Here is a 19,947-nt window from a genome sequence, read left to right on the forward strand (position 1 = left end):
AATTATATTAATTTTTATCAATAACCATACCATCTCTATACACAACAAACAGAATTCCTTGCCAGTAGAGGACTGCACTGTACATGGCTAATCAGCCTTGAAGAGTAAGTCTGGACCTCAGGCATATCCAGCTATGTGGATCAGCACCAGCCCCTTCAGATGCTGCAGCTTTGGTTTAATGGACAGAAGCTCTGGCTGTTGTTCAAAGGTACTGGCCAGCAATGAACCAGCAGCACTGCACTTCTTAAAAACAGCAAAGTGTGATATGTGCATGAAATCAGTGCCTTGATCCTTAAAAGCAACTTTACCTTAAAAAGGGGCAGTGCTTAAGTTAAAAAAAATTTGTTTATGATGACCAAAGGAACAGCTCTGCTTCAGGAATTCAAAAGATGGATCAGATTTAGTAATAGATTTATTAATTTGCTGTGATTTACAATAGGGTGACAATGTCTGGAAACAAGGAGACACCAAAACAGGTTTAGCCAGGAGGTTTATGGCTTCCAAGTCCAATTCATTGACCAATGGCAAGTCATTGGGGCAACTGAAGATTAGCAGACAAAAAATAAGCAGAGGCCTGGTGCTGCACTGGTGTTTTGGAGAAAGTATTCCAAAGTGTCTTCTCTCACAGCAATTTCCTTTTCTCAAACTCCTGCAAAGAGCACACAGATGTTACCAGCAGGGAAAACAGAAAATGTTTCTATTATTCTTCTATTTCAAATTACTTTGTATGTATCTTAGGAAATCTGATGTTAAGAATTAAAAAATTTGTATTAAAAATTAAAATATAAAAAACATAAAGTGTGCAAGTAAGGGGAAAGGAAACTGAGCATTCTCCCACCTCACATTAACAAGCCAGCTCTGGAAAGCCAGACTGCAATGTTGTCAAGGAACCATTTGCTCCCAGACAGAGCATAACAGGCTTGAAAAACACCAATTCTGCATTAGAACTGCAGTAGAATCCTTACAGTAAAGGACTCAAACCAGGGAAGCAATAAAATCACAATTTTCATTTCACTATGAAAAGTAAAAGCACAACAGAAGAAAGGAAGAATCCCACAGCAGCCTGTGGAGATGCTGTGCTATACAGTCACCACAGGAAACAAAAAATACCTAACAGAGCTGAATTATGCATCTCCTCTAGCTGTGAAGCAATCCCTTTTTAGGATATGAATTAAGTAAAATGCAAATAATCCCATTCTACACCTTATTTTTTCAGCTGCATATATTCAACCATAACTCTGAATTATATGCCAAGGTTCTCCTTCCTCAAATAACCTACTTAGAAATAATGTTCTCATACTTTACATTAATTCAGGCTCTTTGCATCCAGAAAACAATTTCAACAACTAGCAACGCTTGAAAGTAGAATGTAATCTCTTCTCTATTTAACTACATTTACTTTTCTATAAAACAACAGTAAATACAACTGTGTGCATATATCTTTTATGTAGTAATTTCAGCTTGTCCAGCCAACAGAGTTCTTATGTTTAAGTTCAGAGTAGCTCTGGCTAAGAGATGCACTCCCAGCTGATATTCCCTCCAAAGCGGCCTCTCGCTCTGGATGAGGCAATGCCTGAGGAACCAACCTTGTAGATGGTGCTGCCCAGCTGGGCAGGGGACATGCTGACCACCACCCCTGCACTCTGGAGGGCTGCAATCTTCTCCTTGGCTCCCCCCTTTCCCCCAGCGATGATGGCTCCGGCGTGGCCCATCCGCCGGCCCGGAGGAGCCGTCAGCCCGGCGATGAAGGACACCACGGGCTTGGCGTTGGGGCCCTGCAACACAGAAAGGGGCACCTGCAGGAGGCTGAGAGGAAAGGCAGCTCCAGCTGGCAAATTGTTCATTTGGGGGTTTTTATTGAAGTATCAGCTCGTCAGGCAAAGTTATTAAACAGCTCACAGAGCATAAAGGAGTGTGGAGTACCTGCTCTGCTGATAATCGTCATAAACCAGAAACAAACAAACTTTGAATCTTTCTACAGACCTGTACATACTACAAAAAACAAAACAAAAAAAAATCACTACAAACTACAGGAATAAAATTCTAAAATTGACACTGATCACCAGTTCACAGAATCACAGAATATTGCTGGAAAAACCTCTAAGATCACTGAGTCCAACCTCGACAACACCCTTAATTTCAATTCTTTCTCTCAAAAAACTCATGACTGTGTTTTTTTGTAAATAGAGAAGAGAGACTGAACTGAGTTCTCCTTGATGTGCAAAAGAAGCTGGCTAACTATCAAAGTGTCTGGAAGCAAGGTGTTTTAAGACTTACAGAATTATTTTCCTTTAAAAATGCTGCTGCATCTTCTTCAGCATTTCCTCCAATCTCCCCAATCAATATGATCCCCTCAGTATTAGGATCCTTCAGGAAGACATCAAGGCAGTCAATAAAATTAGTTCCATTGAAGGGATCACCTCCAATACCAAAAAAAAAAAAAAAAAAAAAAAAGAAAAGAAAAAAAGAAGAGAAAAAAAAAAAGAAAAAACCCCCCAAAAAAAAAAAGAGTAACTCAAGAGAAAAATACTGCACTTACAATAGAAGTTAAAAAGTAAATTTCAGCATGAGGGGTATTCCCAAAGGCTCATATGACAGGCAACTCTGAAGGCTCTACCCAATTCAGAGTGTGTCAAGTTCCTGCTCCAAATAGCTCCCCCACATTTTACAGAAAGCTTTCATCTCTGAATGTTCACCTTTCAAACCATAAACAAAATATTATGAACACAGCAGGACCAAGACTCCAGCTCCACAATTTTGGTGTAAGAAAACTGAATTTACTTAACACATCCAAGTAAATGCCAAAGAATGCCCTAATCCTTTATAATACTAAAGTTCTTGGGACAGTCTCTTCCCAAACTGACATCATATCTGCTGGCAGTTCTCTGCTCAAAGCTGGTTTTAAGGCTTTTATTAACTTGATGTGCAAATGTACTCTTCACAGCACATAGGGATCCCACCTCTCAACACAACTGCCATTCAGCAAACTCTACTTGCAAAAAGGAATTATTTTGGATTAGGCTTGTGAAGAAAAAGCAGATTAGTCTAGGTCCAACAGCCTGATTCTGGGAGAACCTACCTACACAAATAGACTGCCCCAGCCCAACTTGTGTTGTCTGATGAACAGCTTCATATGTCAGGGTTCCAGATCTTGATACAATACCTGGAGGAGAGAAAAGAAGATAAACTTACCACTAACACAGCACATAACTAGAGGCAGCTGTTCTTACAGTAATGAAAATCACCTCAATAAACAAGATGAGATTCCAGGTTTTCCAGCTGTCCTTGCCAAAACACTCTGTAAGATTCTTTCTGTACTGTTTCTTGGTTTTCACCTTTTGACACTTAACTGTCAATGGACTAAAGCTGCCCAGAAAGTCAATAATATTTTTAGCACACTAAAGCCTTACCAGGAAAGAAAACTGAAAAACAAATAAAAGAAAATACTTCTTATCTTGCATGTGAGTTGCTGATGCACTGGACTTGAAACAGAGTTGCAGCTCAACAGTTAACAAAAGAATTCTGTATTAATCACATCCCCTGCACGGCCAGGCACACAAGAAATCTTCCAGAACAGAAAAAATGCTGCACAAGTGCAAGTTTATCACTATAAAGGTATTTGTTGCTGCTCTACAGAATACATCTGGCATTTACATTACATCATCACAAGAGACCACAACCCCAGTTTTAAATTCAGGATGGGAGGTAGCACAGAGCTCAGAGCAGGGGCAAAATATTTGCATGGCTTTTGGTTCTTTTTTTTTTCAAGTCAAAGCTTCTGTTAACACTATAAAAGGAAAGATTTTCAGGAAAAACAGACACTATCTTCCATCAGCTTCAAGCCATATAACAAGGAATATAACAACACATACATTGCATGAACAGAGGAGAAAATACACCTCTAGACTAATAATCTTAATTTTATCAACTATTTATACTGTTGGCCAGCTCAGACATGTTCTAACACAGGGTTTTCCTCTTGATATGTTTGAAAAGGCCTCCCTGTTTACCACTAAGATCAGATTGCCTCAGAGAAGTTACAGATGAAAGTCCAAAGACTGTGGCTATTTTTATACCTTGAATCACAGTATATTCAGATGATTATTGGATGCCTCACAGTAACAGAAAGCTGGAGAGCACATCACCAAAGGTCACACGTCAGATGAAACCAGCAGGGTGGCAAATCTACATTTGTATTCCTTGATTCTTGGATCACCATTGAAGAGATTTCCAGCAATGGCAGAGCTACTGGACTCAAGATTTTAAATATTCTTTTATACTTGATGTGCCTTGCATTCAGATTCTGATACAACACATTTCTTGTATATATTTAGAAAATCCGAACAGAACTTTGATTCAGAAGAGAGCTCAAGGCAACATTGGTTGATGTTACTTTTTACAGTCACAGAGCAATGTCTCAGTGGTTTTTATAAAGGGCATTAACTGCAGTCATTTAATTTTTCAATTCCAGGTTTATGGGAATTGTGAAAGCTGGAGGTGGAACACATCTTGGAGCAGATGAGTGTTAACACATCTTCCAGCATTCCCTAGGTGCAGTCTATTCTCAAGTCAGAAGAGATTTTGCAGCAGAGATAGTTCCTCATGCAAGCAAAACTGCACTGAGTCCCTGTAGCATCACAGGATTGAACAGGCTTTCCTACAACAAACACACTTTCCATCAAAATGGAAATGCTGTGAAGGACACTGTGATCAAGTGAAACTGGTTTCCTTGCTGACAGGCAACAGCAGCATGTGCTGTTTACAACCATATTTCTGACATATTTATTGCCTAAGTACAAAAGTACATTTCAGAAGAATTTTCTCTACAGCTCCTGAACTGCATTATTTGGAAAAAGAAATCAGGTTGTTATTTCTCTAGATTACAACAAGGAGCTGACAGAAGTCAGAAGAGACTTGCATGTAACAGGTAACTCATTACACACAGGGGTGTGACCAACACTGATTGTGAACAAGTCACTGCTCTCCTGCCCTTTACCACACTGCCTGAAAATTTGGTATATTTGTCACTTCCACTTGTGATGGTTTCATAGTTGCCTAAACTATGTTATAAACTTATCCACAGTCTCTTCTCTTTGCTGTAGTTCTGAGATCACTAGAAGAGTAGAATCTCAGTCCCAAGCAGCCAAGCTGTTGGAAAAAACAGTGTTGGAGAGCTTAGTGTTCTCAAATCCCAAAAAAATTCAAGTTTCCTCAAGGCTCTCCTTTGAGGATACCAAGACAATCACATTTCCTGCAGGAATTCCCAATTGCTTCACCTCTACCATCAGCACCCAGAGCCTAGTACGGAAGAATTCCCATTCTGGGCCTTCAGTATTGATAATGCTAAAATTCACATACAAACTGAGAACAGACAAGCTGTCCCAAAGTGTTATCAACCCTCTCCAAAGCAGCACGTGCCTTGCCTCACCAGGAAGAACACTAGAGCACCAAACTTGCATTTTAGACGACGCATAAATATTCAAAAACTCACCAATTCTTCCTTTCTTGTGAATGTGACCAGGCATGATACCAATTTTACATTCTCCAGGCTAAGGAAAGAGTGGGAGAAGTCAGATGGAACATTCCAAGCAGCACTGGGAACAGCTGAGCCTGGGAGCAAAGGCAGAGGTCACTTACATTGATGACGCCGGGGCAGTTGGGGCCCACCAGGCGGGTCTTGCTCTGGCGCAGCAGCCGGTGCTTGACGCGCACCATGTCCTGCTGGGGGATGCCCTCGGTGATGCAAACCACCAGGGGCATCTCTGCATCGATGGCCTCGGTGATGGCAGCAGCAGCAAACGGGGGAGGCACGTAGATGACAGTGGCTGAAGCACCTGTTTTTTCTCTGGCCTGCAAGGGACGCAGCAAAAAGCACATGGCGTGTTCAGTGACAAGTCATTTAATGATAAGTCATTTAAAAAACATCCATTCTCAGGCATGAATTCAGGATATGGATCCATTCGTTGTAATCTAAGCTGTTGGATTCCAGAAACCTGGGTGTTTTGAGCTTTCTGTGTTTTCTGGCACTGTACCCCCTTGCTTGTGACCTGAGGCCTTGGTGAAGGCTTCCAAATTTGAGTGATGCGAGTTAAAATCAGTTAAATAGAAGTGTGTGATTTCACATGGTGAAGGGTTTGGAATTTGAGATTTTTGTAATATAGTAATATAGGTATGGGACAAGATAGGGGATTTTGGGTGGTATCTCTTTTGGTGTTCATCTTCCTTCTTCTTCATGGTTTCAGGTTGTTTCTGGTGAGACTATTAGGGCCACACTGAAGATCATGGGAAGTTAGTTATTGGATAAAAAGTATAAATAATATAGGAGTTATTTTTCTATTAGACTGTCCAGCTCTAAGAGACCTTTGTAGTAGCTGGATCTGGGTCCATTTTGCTCACTTCTAGCTGGTGGCTAGAAGTGTTGCTAAACTTTGTTACTTTTGATAAGATTTAATAAACAACCAAGCCCAAACATGAGAAAATCCATTTTGTTCGTGTATTTTTCAGTCCTGGCTCTGAGTGAAGGCAGAAGAAACTCCAGACAAACCACTAATTAAGTGGTTATACTAAGAAAGTGTTAAATTCTCTAAAGATGGGACACAACCAGGAAACTGAGAATTGACCACTGTCTGGAAAGGATCTACCCCATGATCATCATCATAAATACTCTTACATAACGATTTGCAAAAAATTAATCATGCAGAGCAGAATCAATCAGAAACTATCTGCATTCATAAAGCAAGTGTACCCAGACTCTGTGAATTTCACAGTGGATGCCAAACTCGTGCCTGACCACCCTGAATGCTCCCTTTTTTACAAGACTTCTATTTCACTCTTTGCCCAGTGACATCCACAGCTCAAGTATTTCTCTCTCCAGTGTGAGCAATGAAATAAGGAGCCCTTCAGCACCATTAAACTCTGTGCCCTCCAGTCACTGCTAAAAATTACCTCCTTCACAGAATTAAACACAGGCAGACCTAGATGAGTTTTTCCCCCTTTCCCTGGAGAAATTCCTCCAACTAGATTGGTGCCATAGTCCAATGCCTGCTGGCTGTGAAAGGTGCCCTGTGAGAGAGAAAATAAGTGAAGTTAGAAGGCACATTATAGCAAATAAAGCTAACCAAAAAGTTTGATGCTATCTATAATTCTGAAGGCAATTTACATCACTAAAATTTGCAATAAGAAGGAAAGTTTCCACTACACACATATATATAAAATCAGATATTTTGGAGAGTGCATCCACATGTTTTAAATGCATTTGGAACATGCTAATATGCTCTTTTTTATTTTTCAATCAGAGCACTGTAGTTCCATGCTAAAGGGTATTCTGTTGTGTGTTGCTAACACACCTGCAGACACAGCAGCCACAGTTTCTTTTCCACAAGTGTGGAAGATGACAAACACTACAGTGAAATAGAAGAAATTAGCATGCTCATCCATGCTGATAGTTTTACAAAAGCAGCCTTCTGTCTGCAAGCGTCTAAAAGTGAATCTCAGAAAATTATTACATATCCTGAAATAAAAACAGAAATTTCATTCATAGGCATTGATATTGAAATGCATTTGTGAAAGAAGCACTTTGAAAATGGGCGAGTTTTTGCACTTTTTTAAAAAGAGCCTTTTACAAAGGAACCCTTTCAGCTGTATAAAATATGAAAAACAAAAATGAAAAGCACTATAATAGATGACTCAAAACCAACTTTCAAGCTTGTGCTTGAACACAAGTATTTGGGCCAAAGAATGTAAACTACAGTGCTGAAGGGATCCTCCTAATGGTGAAGTCTGGATTCCTATCAACACAAAGGCAGTACATAATCCATTTCATATATAATTATGTTGTCTGAGCAACTAACTTTCTGACTGAAAGACTGATAGAAGGAATGATTAATAAACATACCTGTTTGCCTGTAAAACCCTGACAGATAACCTTTGTGTTTTTGTTAACATACAGGTTTTTTCTGGATGCTGTGTAGGAGCAGTGTCGGACTCCATTCTGTTGAACTGGAGAGAAAAGAGAAGAAAGCACAAACCATTAATCCACTCCTTTGGTAAAATCTGAGTCAAAAAATGTCCAATCAAATAATTGCATATAAATCAATGCTTTTGTCAAAAAATCATGAGCAGCTCATGTTTTCAAAAGCAGCTCTGGACCCTCATTCAGTGCTTGTCATTCTAAGACATTAAACACCTGTATTATAATAGCTCACCCTATTTTGTCAATTACTCAATTTACTAGAAATTAGGAGAGGTTTCTCAGATTGAGGACTCGTTACAAGGATTCCTCCTGGCACACAGAAACATTCCTAAGCACTGCTCTTGTCAGGTTTTTATCTTCTCAGATATTCTGCAAAGTGACAGAGCAGAACTAAAATCCCCATATCCAGAGGCTGTTACAACACTGATACTATGCAACACCTCCTGTGAACAGAGCACAGACAGTAAGAGACACTGAGCCCTCAAGGGTCCCTCAGCCCAAGAAAAACCTGATGCCAAGTAAGACAGACAGCAGGAGATCTTTTTCCAACAGATTCCTAGCCATGGCATCACTGCTGGACACACATTTGGGCTCGTGAGGAACCACAGCTCTTCCAATACTCCACTAGAGTGATTTTCAATTAGTTCTCAAACTCTGCTGCTGAGAGAAGAAAACAACACAATACAATTGTAGAAAAAGAGCATAATGTGTGTTGGCAACAAAAAGCCAAAGATGACTCCATCTGTGCTGAAGGGAAAGGAATGATGACAGCAAATGCACAGAATGCTACCACAGAAGAAAGCCTGAGATGAGAAGGGAGAAGGCTTCTGGTATAAGAGAATGCACATCTAAGTTTATTACCATATGCTTTTTCAAACACCAGAGTTTTGAGGGCATCAAAACCAATTTACTCCCTGCAAGTGTTTGACATAAAAATCTTAATTTATACATGGAGTGAATTTGGGAAGGGACAATCCTAATCCACAATCTCCAGTACATACACCAATATGTTATTATCTACCCATTTAGGTCTTTTAAAACTTTAGCAACTAAGACTTAAGGAAGCAAATAGTGAAACTGAAATCAAAGTAACAGATCCTGAATCATGGTCTCCAGACTATTCTATATGCATACTCAGGCACGTCTGAACAAGGGAATACTTTTTTCTTTTTAAGAAAGGAGTAAAAGCTTTTAAGGAGAAAGAAGTGAAAAAGTATTCTTATGATAATGCACAGAATTTCTTAAGATATATTATTATAATAACAGAATTTCTATGGGTTAGTAAACATGCAGAAACTTTTTAAGATCCACATACACATTTCCTTCACAGAGCTACACAGTTCTCTCTTGCCAACTAAAGTTTAGTGCTACACTGCTTTAATGCTTCAGTTATATTCAATGGAGTGAAGAGAAAAACCAAACCATGCTAGAAACAGCCTACACACACCTAGTCTTTGTTCTTAGAAAGTGCTGGCAAAATCCAGGGTCTAACTCCAGCCACCTCCTGCTGTTCTCTAGAAGCTGCAGCAAATCCTCAGCTCCACATGGACACAGAGTAAAGCTCCATACAGAAAGGCACAGACTAGGATGCAGTAAACTTGTAAGGGAAGTGGCAAAGTGCACTTCAGTTTAATGACCTGCAGAGATTTAACCCAAATCTCAAAAACACTGTTGAAGAACTTGTTATGCCAGAGAATCCAAGACAGTAACAGCCAAAATCCATGTGAAATCCTTAAGAAAAGTCATAAAATGCCAACTGTATCTTGGGCTGCATCCAAAGCAGGGTGGGCAGGTCAAGAGAGGGGTTTCTGCCCCTCTGCCCCTCTCAGGTGAGACCCACCTGCAGAGCTGTGGCCAGATCTGGGGCACAGCACAGGAAGGACATGGAGGTGGTGGAGAGTCCAGAGGAGGGCAGGAAGCTGATGAGAGGAATGGAGCTATGGGGATGCTATGAGGAAAGGATGAGAGAACTGGGATTGTTCAGCCTAAAAAAAAGAAACCTTTGGGGTGACTCAATTCCCTTCAGTACCTGAATGGACTTACAGGAAAGAGGCAGCAAGACTATTGACAAGAGCCTGTAATGACAGGACAAGGGGGAATGGCTTCAAAGTGAAAAAGAGCACATTCAAATTGGTTATTAGGAAAAAAAAAATGTACTGTGAGAGTGGTGAGGCCCTGGCACAGGTTGTCCAGAGCTGTGGCTGCCCCATCCCTGGAGTGTTCCAGCCAAGCTGGATGGGGCTTGGAGCAACCTGGGCCAGTGGAAGGTCCTTGCCCATAGAATGGGGTTGGAGCAAGATGATACTCAAGGTCACCTTCCAAGCCAAATCATATTGTGATTCTATGATTTTATGAAAATATGTCTGAGATTTAATGAATAGGGTTACCAAGGTGGCTGTGGGAGGGGAGAGAGAAGCCACTGCTACAGAAAACAGCACAGGATGATCTTTGTCCTCAGTTGAGGACTTGGCCTTCCTAGGCAGGGCTGCAAGGCCCTGCACCTGCATCAGCTCAAAGGCACATCTGGTGAAGAACAGCCTGCCTCCAGCAAAAGAGAGAGAAAACAGAAACAGGAGCAGCTGGAATCTGGTCAGGAGAGCAGGGAATGGATCTATCTGAGCCCAGCCACTCAGGCAATCCCTGAGATGAGCAGAGGATGATCCCCCTTGGGAAGGAGCTGTTCCAGCCCTCACCACCAGTGAGGCCTTGGAGAACACTCCTGGCTTCCAGAATGGGAATACATGACTGGAAAGGGGCCTGCAAGGGGAAAGAACAAACAGGCAACATAAACTGATTCAGACCTAAGTTTTACAGAGTCTGTGCCCAACCATTGACAAATCCACCTGCAAAGTAAGAGAGGGATGCTTGCTAGCCAGGTTATCTGTCACTGAGCAATTTCAGTGCTTCAAAAAAGTAAGAATAAAAATGACAGAATGGTTCAGGTTGGAAGGGATTACAGTGGGTCAGCTGCTCCAACCTCCCTGCTCAAGCAGGGTCATCCCACAGCACATTGCACAGGATTGTGTCCAGATGGCTCCTGAATATCTCCAGTGAGGGAGACTGTGGAGTCTCTTTGCTGTTGACAAATTGACAAATATTCACAATTCTCTACACCTTACAGCAATTCTACACTCCCAGTTCAACTGTTCATTCCAGATCTATTTTCAGATATTTATAATATTGCAGAAAAATGTTTTTGAAAGCTTAAGTTTGTGAATCCTCCATTTTCAGAAGACTGTATAAATGTATTTTTCAAGGATAAAAAGCTTCTGAGTATTTTCTAAACTATAAAAAAAAAAAAAAATAGGCACTGATATCTAAACCACAGCTTAGAATTGAAGCTTTGGATGGATTTACCCTTGAAAACCATATGTGCTTCTTACACTATTGTATGGCCTTCCTTCAGAGAAAATACAGCTAGTTCCAAAATCCTGGCTATAGATTAGAGCCATTTGTAGTCTCCATAGACAGACAGTTTAGCATGGGCAAATGTCTGGAGAGCAATATATTTTTGAAGTAATTTATGGGAAAAAAAACCTAAAAATCACCTTGCAATCTCTGGGCTGGATGAGTCTGAGTTTCAGGGGTTTTTAATCTGGTTTGATACAGTTCTGTACTTGTGTTCCTGGCCCCACCTGCAGCAGCAATGTTTGCCCCAGTTATCAGCAGAGGCCATGGGTCAGGATGAGGTTCTGCTCCACCTGGCACAAACAGCAAGTCCTGGGTGCAAGCAGCTGGCAATTCCAATAGTTAAGACAGATACAAGATGAGAAGGAAACAGGTGGAAAGTGGAAATGGCATGCCCAAATTCTCAGCAGGTATGAGTCAGAAATAGAAGCCAAGTCTCAACTTCCACCCAGGACCTGCTTTGCAACTTCCAAACCCATCCAGACAATTGATTTTACTACCAAAAAAATAATTCTGGGTGCTAAGGTGTAAATGCATGCTGTTTCATGAAGACTGGAGGGAAAAAAAATGGAAAAAAAAAATACTCTTCAGCAAGGCCAAGCCCATTGGTGATGTTATTTTAATGCTCACAGGGCAAGTTTAAAACATGAAGGCTCCAGATGAAGTCAGAGAATAAGGACAAATCTTATCAAATTCCCAAAAGCACGGGGGAAATGTTGTATTTTGTCAAGTCACAGTTCTAAGTTAACATTACCATCTCTAGCAAAGGCCTGTAAGAGACTTTTAGTAAAGTGTATTAAAAAAATGAGAGACTAGACAATCTTTCCCAGGCACAAGATTAATTTCTGCTCCACCCCTGTCCAGTCTGTGGTTTCAAATAACAAGATGCATTTGTTTTGGCTTTTCAGTACTTTAATTTACATAGCTAAAAAGTGAGTTGTACTGTGGCAAGAGCCTACTTTGGTCCATTGTACAGGAAAACCAAGCAGTTATGAAAACTGCTCAAGTACCCAACCCCTGCTGTCTCAGAGGAGATTTGAAAAGCAGTATCTAAATTTAGCAAGGGGCATAAGCCTGTATATGGAACACAAGCTGTTTAACAGTCAAGAAACCTTATTAGAAACTAAGGGACAGAGCTGCTCCAACACCACACAGTGCTGCTGGTTACTCTGGCATTTCCAGGCAACAAGGCCCCAGCCAAGAGCTGAACTCACTGCAGTGCAAATACCTGGAAAATCCACCTCATTTACCTCTTGGGAAAAAAACTCCCAATCCCTAGGCTCATGCAGGACTTAAAACTCACTTGTGTATTACAGTTTACAAGCCTTTCTAGAAAAATACCCTATATTTATCATGGAGTCCAAAGAGGAATTGACATGTTAAAAAGAAAACTGATCCATTTACAAGGTATGTTAAAGCACACAGGGTATTTAAATACCATTTACACTGAGTTTTCAGGCTCTCCTTGAGTAGCAACACCTCTCAGGTACAAATCTCATTTAAAGCAATGCAACTCAAGCTGCATTTCATGCAACCATAGAATGTTTTGGGTTGGAAGGGACCTTTAGAGGTCATCTAGTCCAAGCCTTTCCCTATTTGGGTTGTGCAAACTAGGTGACAGCACAGATACTAAAGGCTGAATCCTTCATCCAAACTATACAAAGCTCAAAACTCACTATTTTCAGGGCTTCTTGGAAGATTTCCTATGGACACAAATCCAATCAAAGTGTCTCCTTCTTACCCATATTTACCCCAAACCAAAAGAATAAGGAAATTTGAAAGCTGAGGTAGCATCTGAGGCTGCTCATAAAACAAGGCCAGTACAAAAGCAAGGTGAAACAGCAGATTCCTCTCCACAACAACCTGAGCTGGCACCTACATTGCCAGAAGACTGAAATTCTTTCTCTATTGCTCCTTGAAATAGCCACAGACCTTGGAGATGATGGAAGATACTCTTTTTTTTTTTTTTTTCTATAACCTATGCAAGGAGAGAAGAAAGCCTTAGAAATCATAGGAGCTCCAATGTAAGTGGGGAAAATGGAGGCCAATGCAGGGGAAACTCAGGGAAGGACTGAGGTATGAGGAGTGCTACTTAAAATGCTGTGTCTTTTTACCCTCCACACACATCCCAACCCCTTTATTTCTCATCAGTTATGGGCCTTCAGCTTGCTCATCAGAATTCCTCTCAATATTTTCTACGTGTTTACTTTACATTTTTATGACCATCTCCTTTCTCCTTCCTCTGCTAACAAATGCAAGGTCTGAGGAAACACAAGAGGAACAGTTCTGGGGAGCTCCTGACAGTGCAGAAGAGTATAAACACATCCCCAGAACTCAAGTTATCAGTTACACTAGCAGAGAATGCTCCTTGATGAACAAAGAATTCTTCATGCTATTGAGGGATTGTCCAAAATACCTTACTCCTTTGTTTAAGGGGATTATGCACTCTGAGGATTCCTGTTTATCAATCCCCAGGTTCTCTTCTCTCACCCTTCTCTTGCCAAATTCTTGTTAATTATGGAAACTTAGATCTGTGGCCATGAAATAGGAGTTGAGGAATTAAGTAAATTAATCAAGCTCTGAAGGGCAGATGTAATGCCTACACTACACCCATCACATTAAAACAAATCCAGGACTAATGGGAAATTACATTCAAAAAATATTCAGTTCTTTGAACACATCTCTCTTTCCTAATCAAAGTCTCTCCTCAGTACAAATCCCCTGGTTTTTTGTAAGTCAACAAGCTGCTTTTCCCCAGGTATCCTCCACCAAGAATGTGAGAAGGGAAAGGTTTGTGAGCTTTCCTCCCTCCATACTGTTGACATAAAAACAATTAAGGAATTCTTCACTGGGTTGTTATTCCTGCAGCAATCCTTTGCCAGGGTTACTCACATAATTACTGTAATCTTTTAATCTAAGAGCTCTCCAAAGCCTTCTAACACATCCAGGAGGTGGAACCCCTAATCCTGACTCTCCAGTCAGTTCAGATGCCCACAAAAACTCTTCAAGGGTAAATGGACAAGCAGGGGTCTCTCCTGAGCCTGTCCATGCACCAGCAGTGCTCTGAGCTGACCTTTGAGCAGCACTCACCACTCACTGACAGATTTTATACTCCATTTCCACAACTTCCTGATCCCAGCCTTAGGGATACACACCCTGCATGTTTCCTTCAGCAATGCACAAACAAAAACAAGGTTTGCATCTCTTTTGCAACAGAACACACTGGATACTCATTACAAATCACTAAGAGAAGCAGATGCTAACTGTTAGTGAAAATATATGTACAAATTTAAGGTTTCAGCAGTCTTTAAGGGATAGAGAGTATCAAACCAAAGATTTCCATTGAAGGACTATTTCATTTTGCAGGAGTTTCTGCAAGAGACTTCATGAACAGCTGCAAAAAGACACTTCTTGAGCTACTTAGATTTCTTCCTCCTTTCTACCCCTCAAACTAATTTTAATAACTATTCCCCGAATCTCTTACTGCTATTTGTAACGGGAAAAATGTGGGGTTTTAACACATAAAACTGCACCCAAGAGTAGCTTTGCTGGGAGTATAAATTAAACTAAATTGGAAGGTGCTACATTCCCATCTGTTCCCTCCATCAGAACCAATTCTTATTGAGCCCAGGGGAGCCAATTCAAAAAGCTGAAGTGGCAGAAATTAACAGCATAAACAGTTTTCTGATATTGCTTGTGGAGAACAAGAGGCAGGAATGGACACCCACCTGGACAGTGGTGCCACAGGAACTGCTCAGACCAGCCTGTGCTTGTGAGATCACATTACCTGACCTGCAAGTCACCATCCCACCCAGATAAAACACTTTGTATGCAGACAAATGAGGTAGGTTTAAGTTTGTTCGTTCATTTTCAGCTACAAGAACCACATTAATGCACAAATTCCTCTGTTAAGAGTCCTAGTAACTGCTCTTGTGCCTGGGCATACCCACACTGATCTCACAGAATGGTTTGGGTTGGAATGCTCAGAGTTTGGTTTGCTTGCTCAATGGTTTGGCTGCTCAGAGCTCAATCCAATCTGGCATTTAATGTGTCCAGGGATGGGGCAGCCACAGCTTCTCTGGGAAATTCATTCCAGTTATCTCACCATAAAGAATTTCCTCCTAATATCCAATCTAAACCTACTCTCTTTCACCTTGAGGCCACCACCCTTGTTCTCTCACTACAAGTCACCTCTTCAAGAGGATGCAACCAAAAAAAAAAAAAACAATAAAAAAAACAAAACAAAACAAAAAAAAAAAACAAAACAACGTACACTGGAAAGAAAGCACATAATTTTTCATTGTGATGTTTGGAACAATACACATTAAATGTTTCGAGCTGCTCGTGTTCTCCACAAAGGGAAGCCTATAACCTTATTCTCGGCAATAAAAAGAACTTTAGCACGCTGTGCTAAAACCACAGGGAATTCCAGCCCTGCCGAGGCCTCCAGCCCTCGCAGTGACCAGCCCCAGCCCCAGCCCCTGCCCTTTGGAGCCTTTCCGGGGCTACAACACCGAGAACCTCTCCGTGCCGCCACCCTCCACGGCAAAGCTTCCATTTACAGACGGCTCGCAGGCAGCCAGGCGTGCCCTGCCCCGCTCCGAACGCCCAGCAGGGCCGGGAGCGGCGCCGGGAGCGGGCGGGGATCCCCGGGACACCCCGAGTCCCGCCCGCTGCCCGCGGGCCGAGCGCGCCCGGCCGCGCTCCGCCGTGACCTTGCCCGGCCCCCGCCCTGCCCGGCCCGGCCCGGCCCCGGCGCTGCCCGCGGCCCCCGCGGCGGGGCCGGCAGGGCCCGGCCCGGTACTCACGGCGGAGGAAGCGGCCGAGCAGGCGGGCGGCGGCGGGGCTGCAGCGAGACATCGTCCCGTCCGCAATGACGGCGGCGGCCCCGAGCTCGGCCCGCCCCGGCGGCGGAAGCGGCTCCGCGGGGCATTCTGGGAGTTGTAGGCACGGGGGCCGTGAGGGCGGGGAAGGGACCGGGATCAGCGGGTGCGAGCCGCGACCCGGCAGAGTACGGACACTTCAATCTGTCCTTAAACACCGCCAGCGACGGGGGCTGTGAGGAGCTGTTGACTCCCTCAAAGGCAGGGAGGCCCTGCAGAAAGACTTCAACAAATGCGAGGGCTGGGCAATCTCCAGCCATGTGGGGCTCAGCGAGGGAAAGTGCCGGATTCTGCACTGGGATGGGGCAGCCCTGGATGGACAGACTGGGAATGAGGGGCTGAGAGCAGGGCCATGGAAAGGGACCTGGGGGTCCTGTCAGGGCCAAGTGAACATGAGGCAGCAGTGCCCTGGCAGCCAGGAGGGACATCCCTGTGCTGGGGACATCAGGCACAGCAGCACAGCCGTGCAAGGGAGGGATTGTCCCGCTCTGCTCTGGGCCGGGGCGGCCTCACCTCAGTGCTGGGGCAGCTTTGGGCACCACAGCACAAAAATGACATTAAACACTTAGAGAGTGTCCAAAGGAGGCAACAGAGATGGGGAAGGGCTTGAGGAGAAGCTGTGTGAGGAGAGGCTGAGGGCACTGGGCCTGTTCAGCCTGGAGGAGACTGAGGGGAGAGCTCAGTGCAGTTCCAAATCCCTGAGAGGGGAAGAGGAGGGACAGACACTGATCTCTGCTCTGTGGGACAGTGACAGGCTGAGGGAATGGCCTGGAGCTGTGCCAGGGCAGGTTCAGCTTGGATATCAGGAAAAGGTTCTTCCCCAGAGGGTGTCTGGCACTGCCCAGGCTCCCCAGGGCAGTGTCACAGCACAGGGACAGAGCTCCAGAGGGTTTGGACAATGCTCTGGGACAGGCTGGGACTCTGGGGATGGGGCTGGGCCAGGAGCTGGGCTGGATGATCCTTGTGGGTCCCTCCCAACTCAGTTTATTCTGGGATTCTGTGACTCCACCACCTCACAGAATCACAGGATGGGTCAGGTTGGGAAGAACCACAGTGTGTTAGTTACCTGGTTCAATCCCTGCCATCAACTGCCTCTAGAAACATGTTCTGTAGATATAACCAGTACATATATTCTGTATTTGTGGGCATAGATGGGGTAGGTTGGGCTGTGGGAGTGGGTTGAAAAGAGACAAGAGTATTGCTTCGGAACAAAAATAAACAAGAAAAGTCATGCTCTGATTTCTTCTTGATTTATTCATTAATTGTGTCCCTAAAACTGAGGCCCGAAGGAGACTGTAATGAATGAAGCACCCAAATGTTAAACTTCTTATGAGGTATATATGATCTCCTTAGGAGGACACACACACACACACACACACACACACACACACACACACACACACACAGATTTTACAAGGAACCCCCACACTACTAAAATGTTTATACCTGGATCCATTTCCAAATCAGTTTTTTCCTTAATCTTTCACTAAGACTCTTGTGGAAATTACAGAATTTGAGTTAGATGCCAATGCATCATCATTCTGTATACAGAAATATTTTGCTTTTATCGTGCTTTTAATAGGATCATGTAAGATGAGGATAGGGGTTGTTGATTTGATGGTTTAGGTTTTTTTAAACCTCAGTAGCAGAAACATCTCTTCAGTCCTTTATATTCAAAACCTTACTTTGTATAGAGTCTTTTCTTTCTGAAATTAAGATCAATGCAAGGCATCATCACTCTAATTGTTGAAGTTTCAAGGTATGGAAATGAGCTGTAACTATGTAATTGACCAGACATACATGGAATTGAGGAAAAGAAAACTTATTTTCTATTGTTTTAATGCAGTAGTTTGGTTCCTGTCAGAGAACACTCTGTCCCACCAACATTAATTTTGCTGATTTATTCAACTGCCTAGAAAGAAACCATTCAGAAACAATGCAGCAATTGCAACACTCAGGTGGCAGTGGCAGGGGCTGCCTCACAAAGCTCAGGTCAGTCCCAGTTCTAGTGGGGTGGCTAAAGGACTGCTCCCTGCAGCCCCTTATGTCACAAACATTGTGGTGAGCTTCCCACCAGGCAGAAATCCTTTGGGATTATCCTGTTACCCAGAAAAGCTGTGAATTCCCCATCCCTGGAAGTGTGTGAGACCAGACTTGATGGGGCTCTGAGTAGTCTGGTCTAGAGGGAGGGTTGTACCTAGATGGTTTTTAATGTCCCTTCCAACCCAAACCATTCTCTAATTCTGTGGCAGGAGTCACATACTTGATCCATACAATAAACTCAGACATATTAAAAAATTTAAGATTGTTTTCAGCCTGGCATCTGTACAAACTGCACAGTTGGTTCAGCCACAAAATGGACTTTGTGGGCAGGTATTTAACAGTATCAAATATACCCCTGGTTTCCCATTCAGAATCTGAAGCAGATTTGTCTCCTGGTGCTGACCAGAGCTAAAAGACATGCCATTGACAAGTGCAGGTTCCAATAGGGAGGGTTTAGCAGGAAGGCAATCCTTGGAGGGAAAGCCTGTATTTAGGGAATTTCTAAACCAGAGACAAGTTATTGAGCTGGTTTAGCCCTTGCTCACCTCAGTGGTGACTCTGGACCTACATTTGTGGCATCAGCTGATGTCTGATTGCTGTCTCTCAATCTTGCTCTGAATAAAACAACCCAGCAGCTTGAAATCCTCATGACTCTTGTTAGCTGTAGTAGCATCATCACCTCCTATCACTGGAACTTAAGGATGTGCAAAAAAATTGGTCATTCCCCACCATCTCCCTGGAATCAAGGCAGGAACCCAAGAATTGAGCTAAACCTTGGCCTCAAGTCTATCCAGCTTCCAGCAGCTAAGGGGAGCTGACCCTTCTAAAAACAGACAAGTTTGTGGGTTTCTATACTTTAATTTATAGATTGCAAGTAAAAATACTCCCAGCATCTCAGCTCTGGGAGGTGACTGGGGGAGCTGGACCGCTGCTCTCCTTTCTTTTGAAAAGAGCACAGAGAAATGCAGAGCTGAGGATTCCCTCTGGAAGGATTAGCCACACTTGTGCTTTAACCTGCTTTATTTTTAACCTGCAGCCTGTGGTTTTCAGTAACAGAGCTATGGCTGAGAGCATCTGCTAAGGAATTAGTTAAAATGGACTTGCTGGGACTTCTGTAACTCCCAAGAGCAGAGATAAGGAGCAGTGGAGAGTTATGGCAGGGAGGGTGTAGGTGGAGCAAGAGAAGGATGATCCAGCTTGCTCTTTTTCTGTGCAGTCCCCATTATGCTTTCAGCAAATAAATTCTATATTTTGCTTCTGAAAAATCCTGCAAACTTTTTTGGTAGTGTTATTAGTATAGTTATTTGAGGGGATGGTTTCAGTATTATTAATGCCAAATGAAAATAAAGGAGCACACAAACACTACCCCTCATCTCTAAGCTGTGCCATGGCTTGGTATTTATTTCTAAGCAGGTTGACATTTCTAGGGTGTTTCACAAACAGGAGATCAGATTTCACCTTGGCACCAACTGTGGTCACAACATCAACATCGGAAGCGCTTCAGTGGGAAGTCCCAAGGTTGGATACCTGCAGCCTGCCAGCCCCAAAACAATCCTTTCAGGTCCATCATGGCTTGGATTTCTCCTGGAAGGAAGATGCTGCCAAAGACCTGTGGTGATCTTCATCTAAATAGTGGTTTTT

At 43.0% G+C, this 19,947-nt stretch overlaps 1 protein-coding gene across 1 annotated transcript; it reads right to left on the reverse strand.

Moving 5' to 3' along the window:
• Positions 1–394: 394 nt before the first annotated feature.
• Positions 395–16,335, reverse strand: SUCLG1 (succinate-CoA ligase GDP/ADP-forming subunit alpha). The gene is made up of 9 exons (XM_079306071.1): positions 16,189–16,335; positions 7,895–7,998; positions 6,946–7,062; positions 5,638–5,850; positions 5,492–5,549; positions 3,077–3,163; positions 2,278–2,426; positions 1,587–1,775; positions 395–649 (listed from the first exon to the last, which is right to left on the reverse strand). Exons 1-9 carry the CDS (start codon positions 16,238–16,240, stop codon positions 623–625), a joined length of 996 nt encoding a protein of 331 aa, XP_079162197.1. The 5' UTR covers positions 16,241–16,335; the 3' UTR covers positions 395–622.
• Between the last annotated feature and the right edge of the window lie 3,612 nt (positions 16,336–19,947).

This window comes from Erithacus rubecula, assembly GCF_903797595.1.
Source record: "Erithacus rubecula genome assembly, chromosome: 5".
NCBI lineage: Eukaryota > Metazoa > Chordata > Aves > Passeriformes > Muscicapidae > Erithacus > Erithacus rubecula.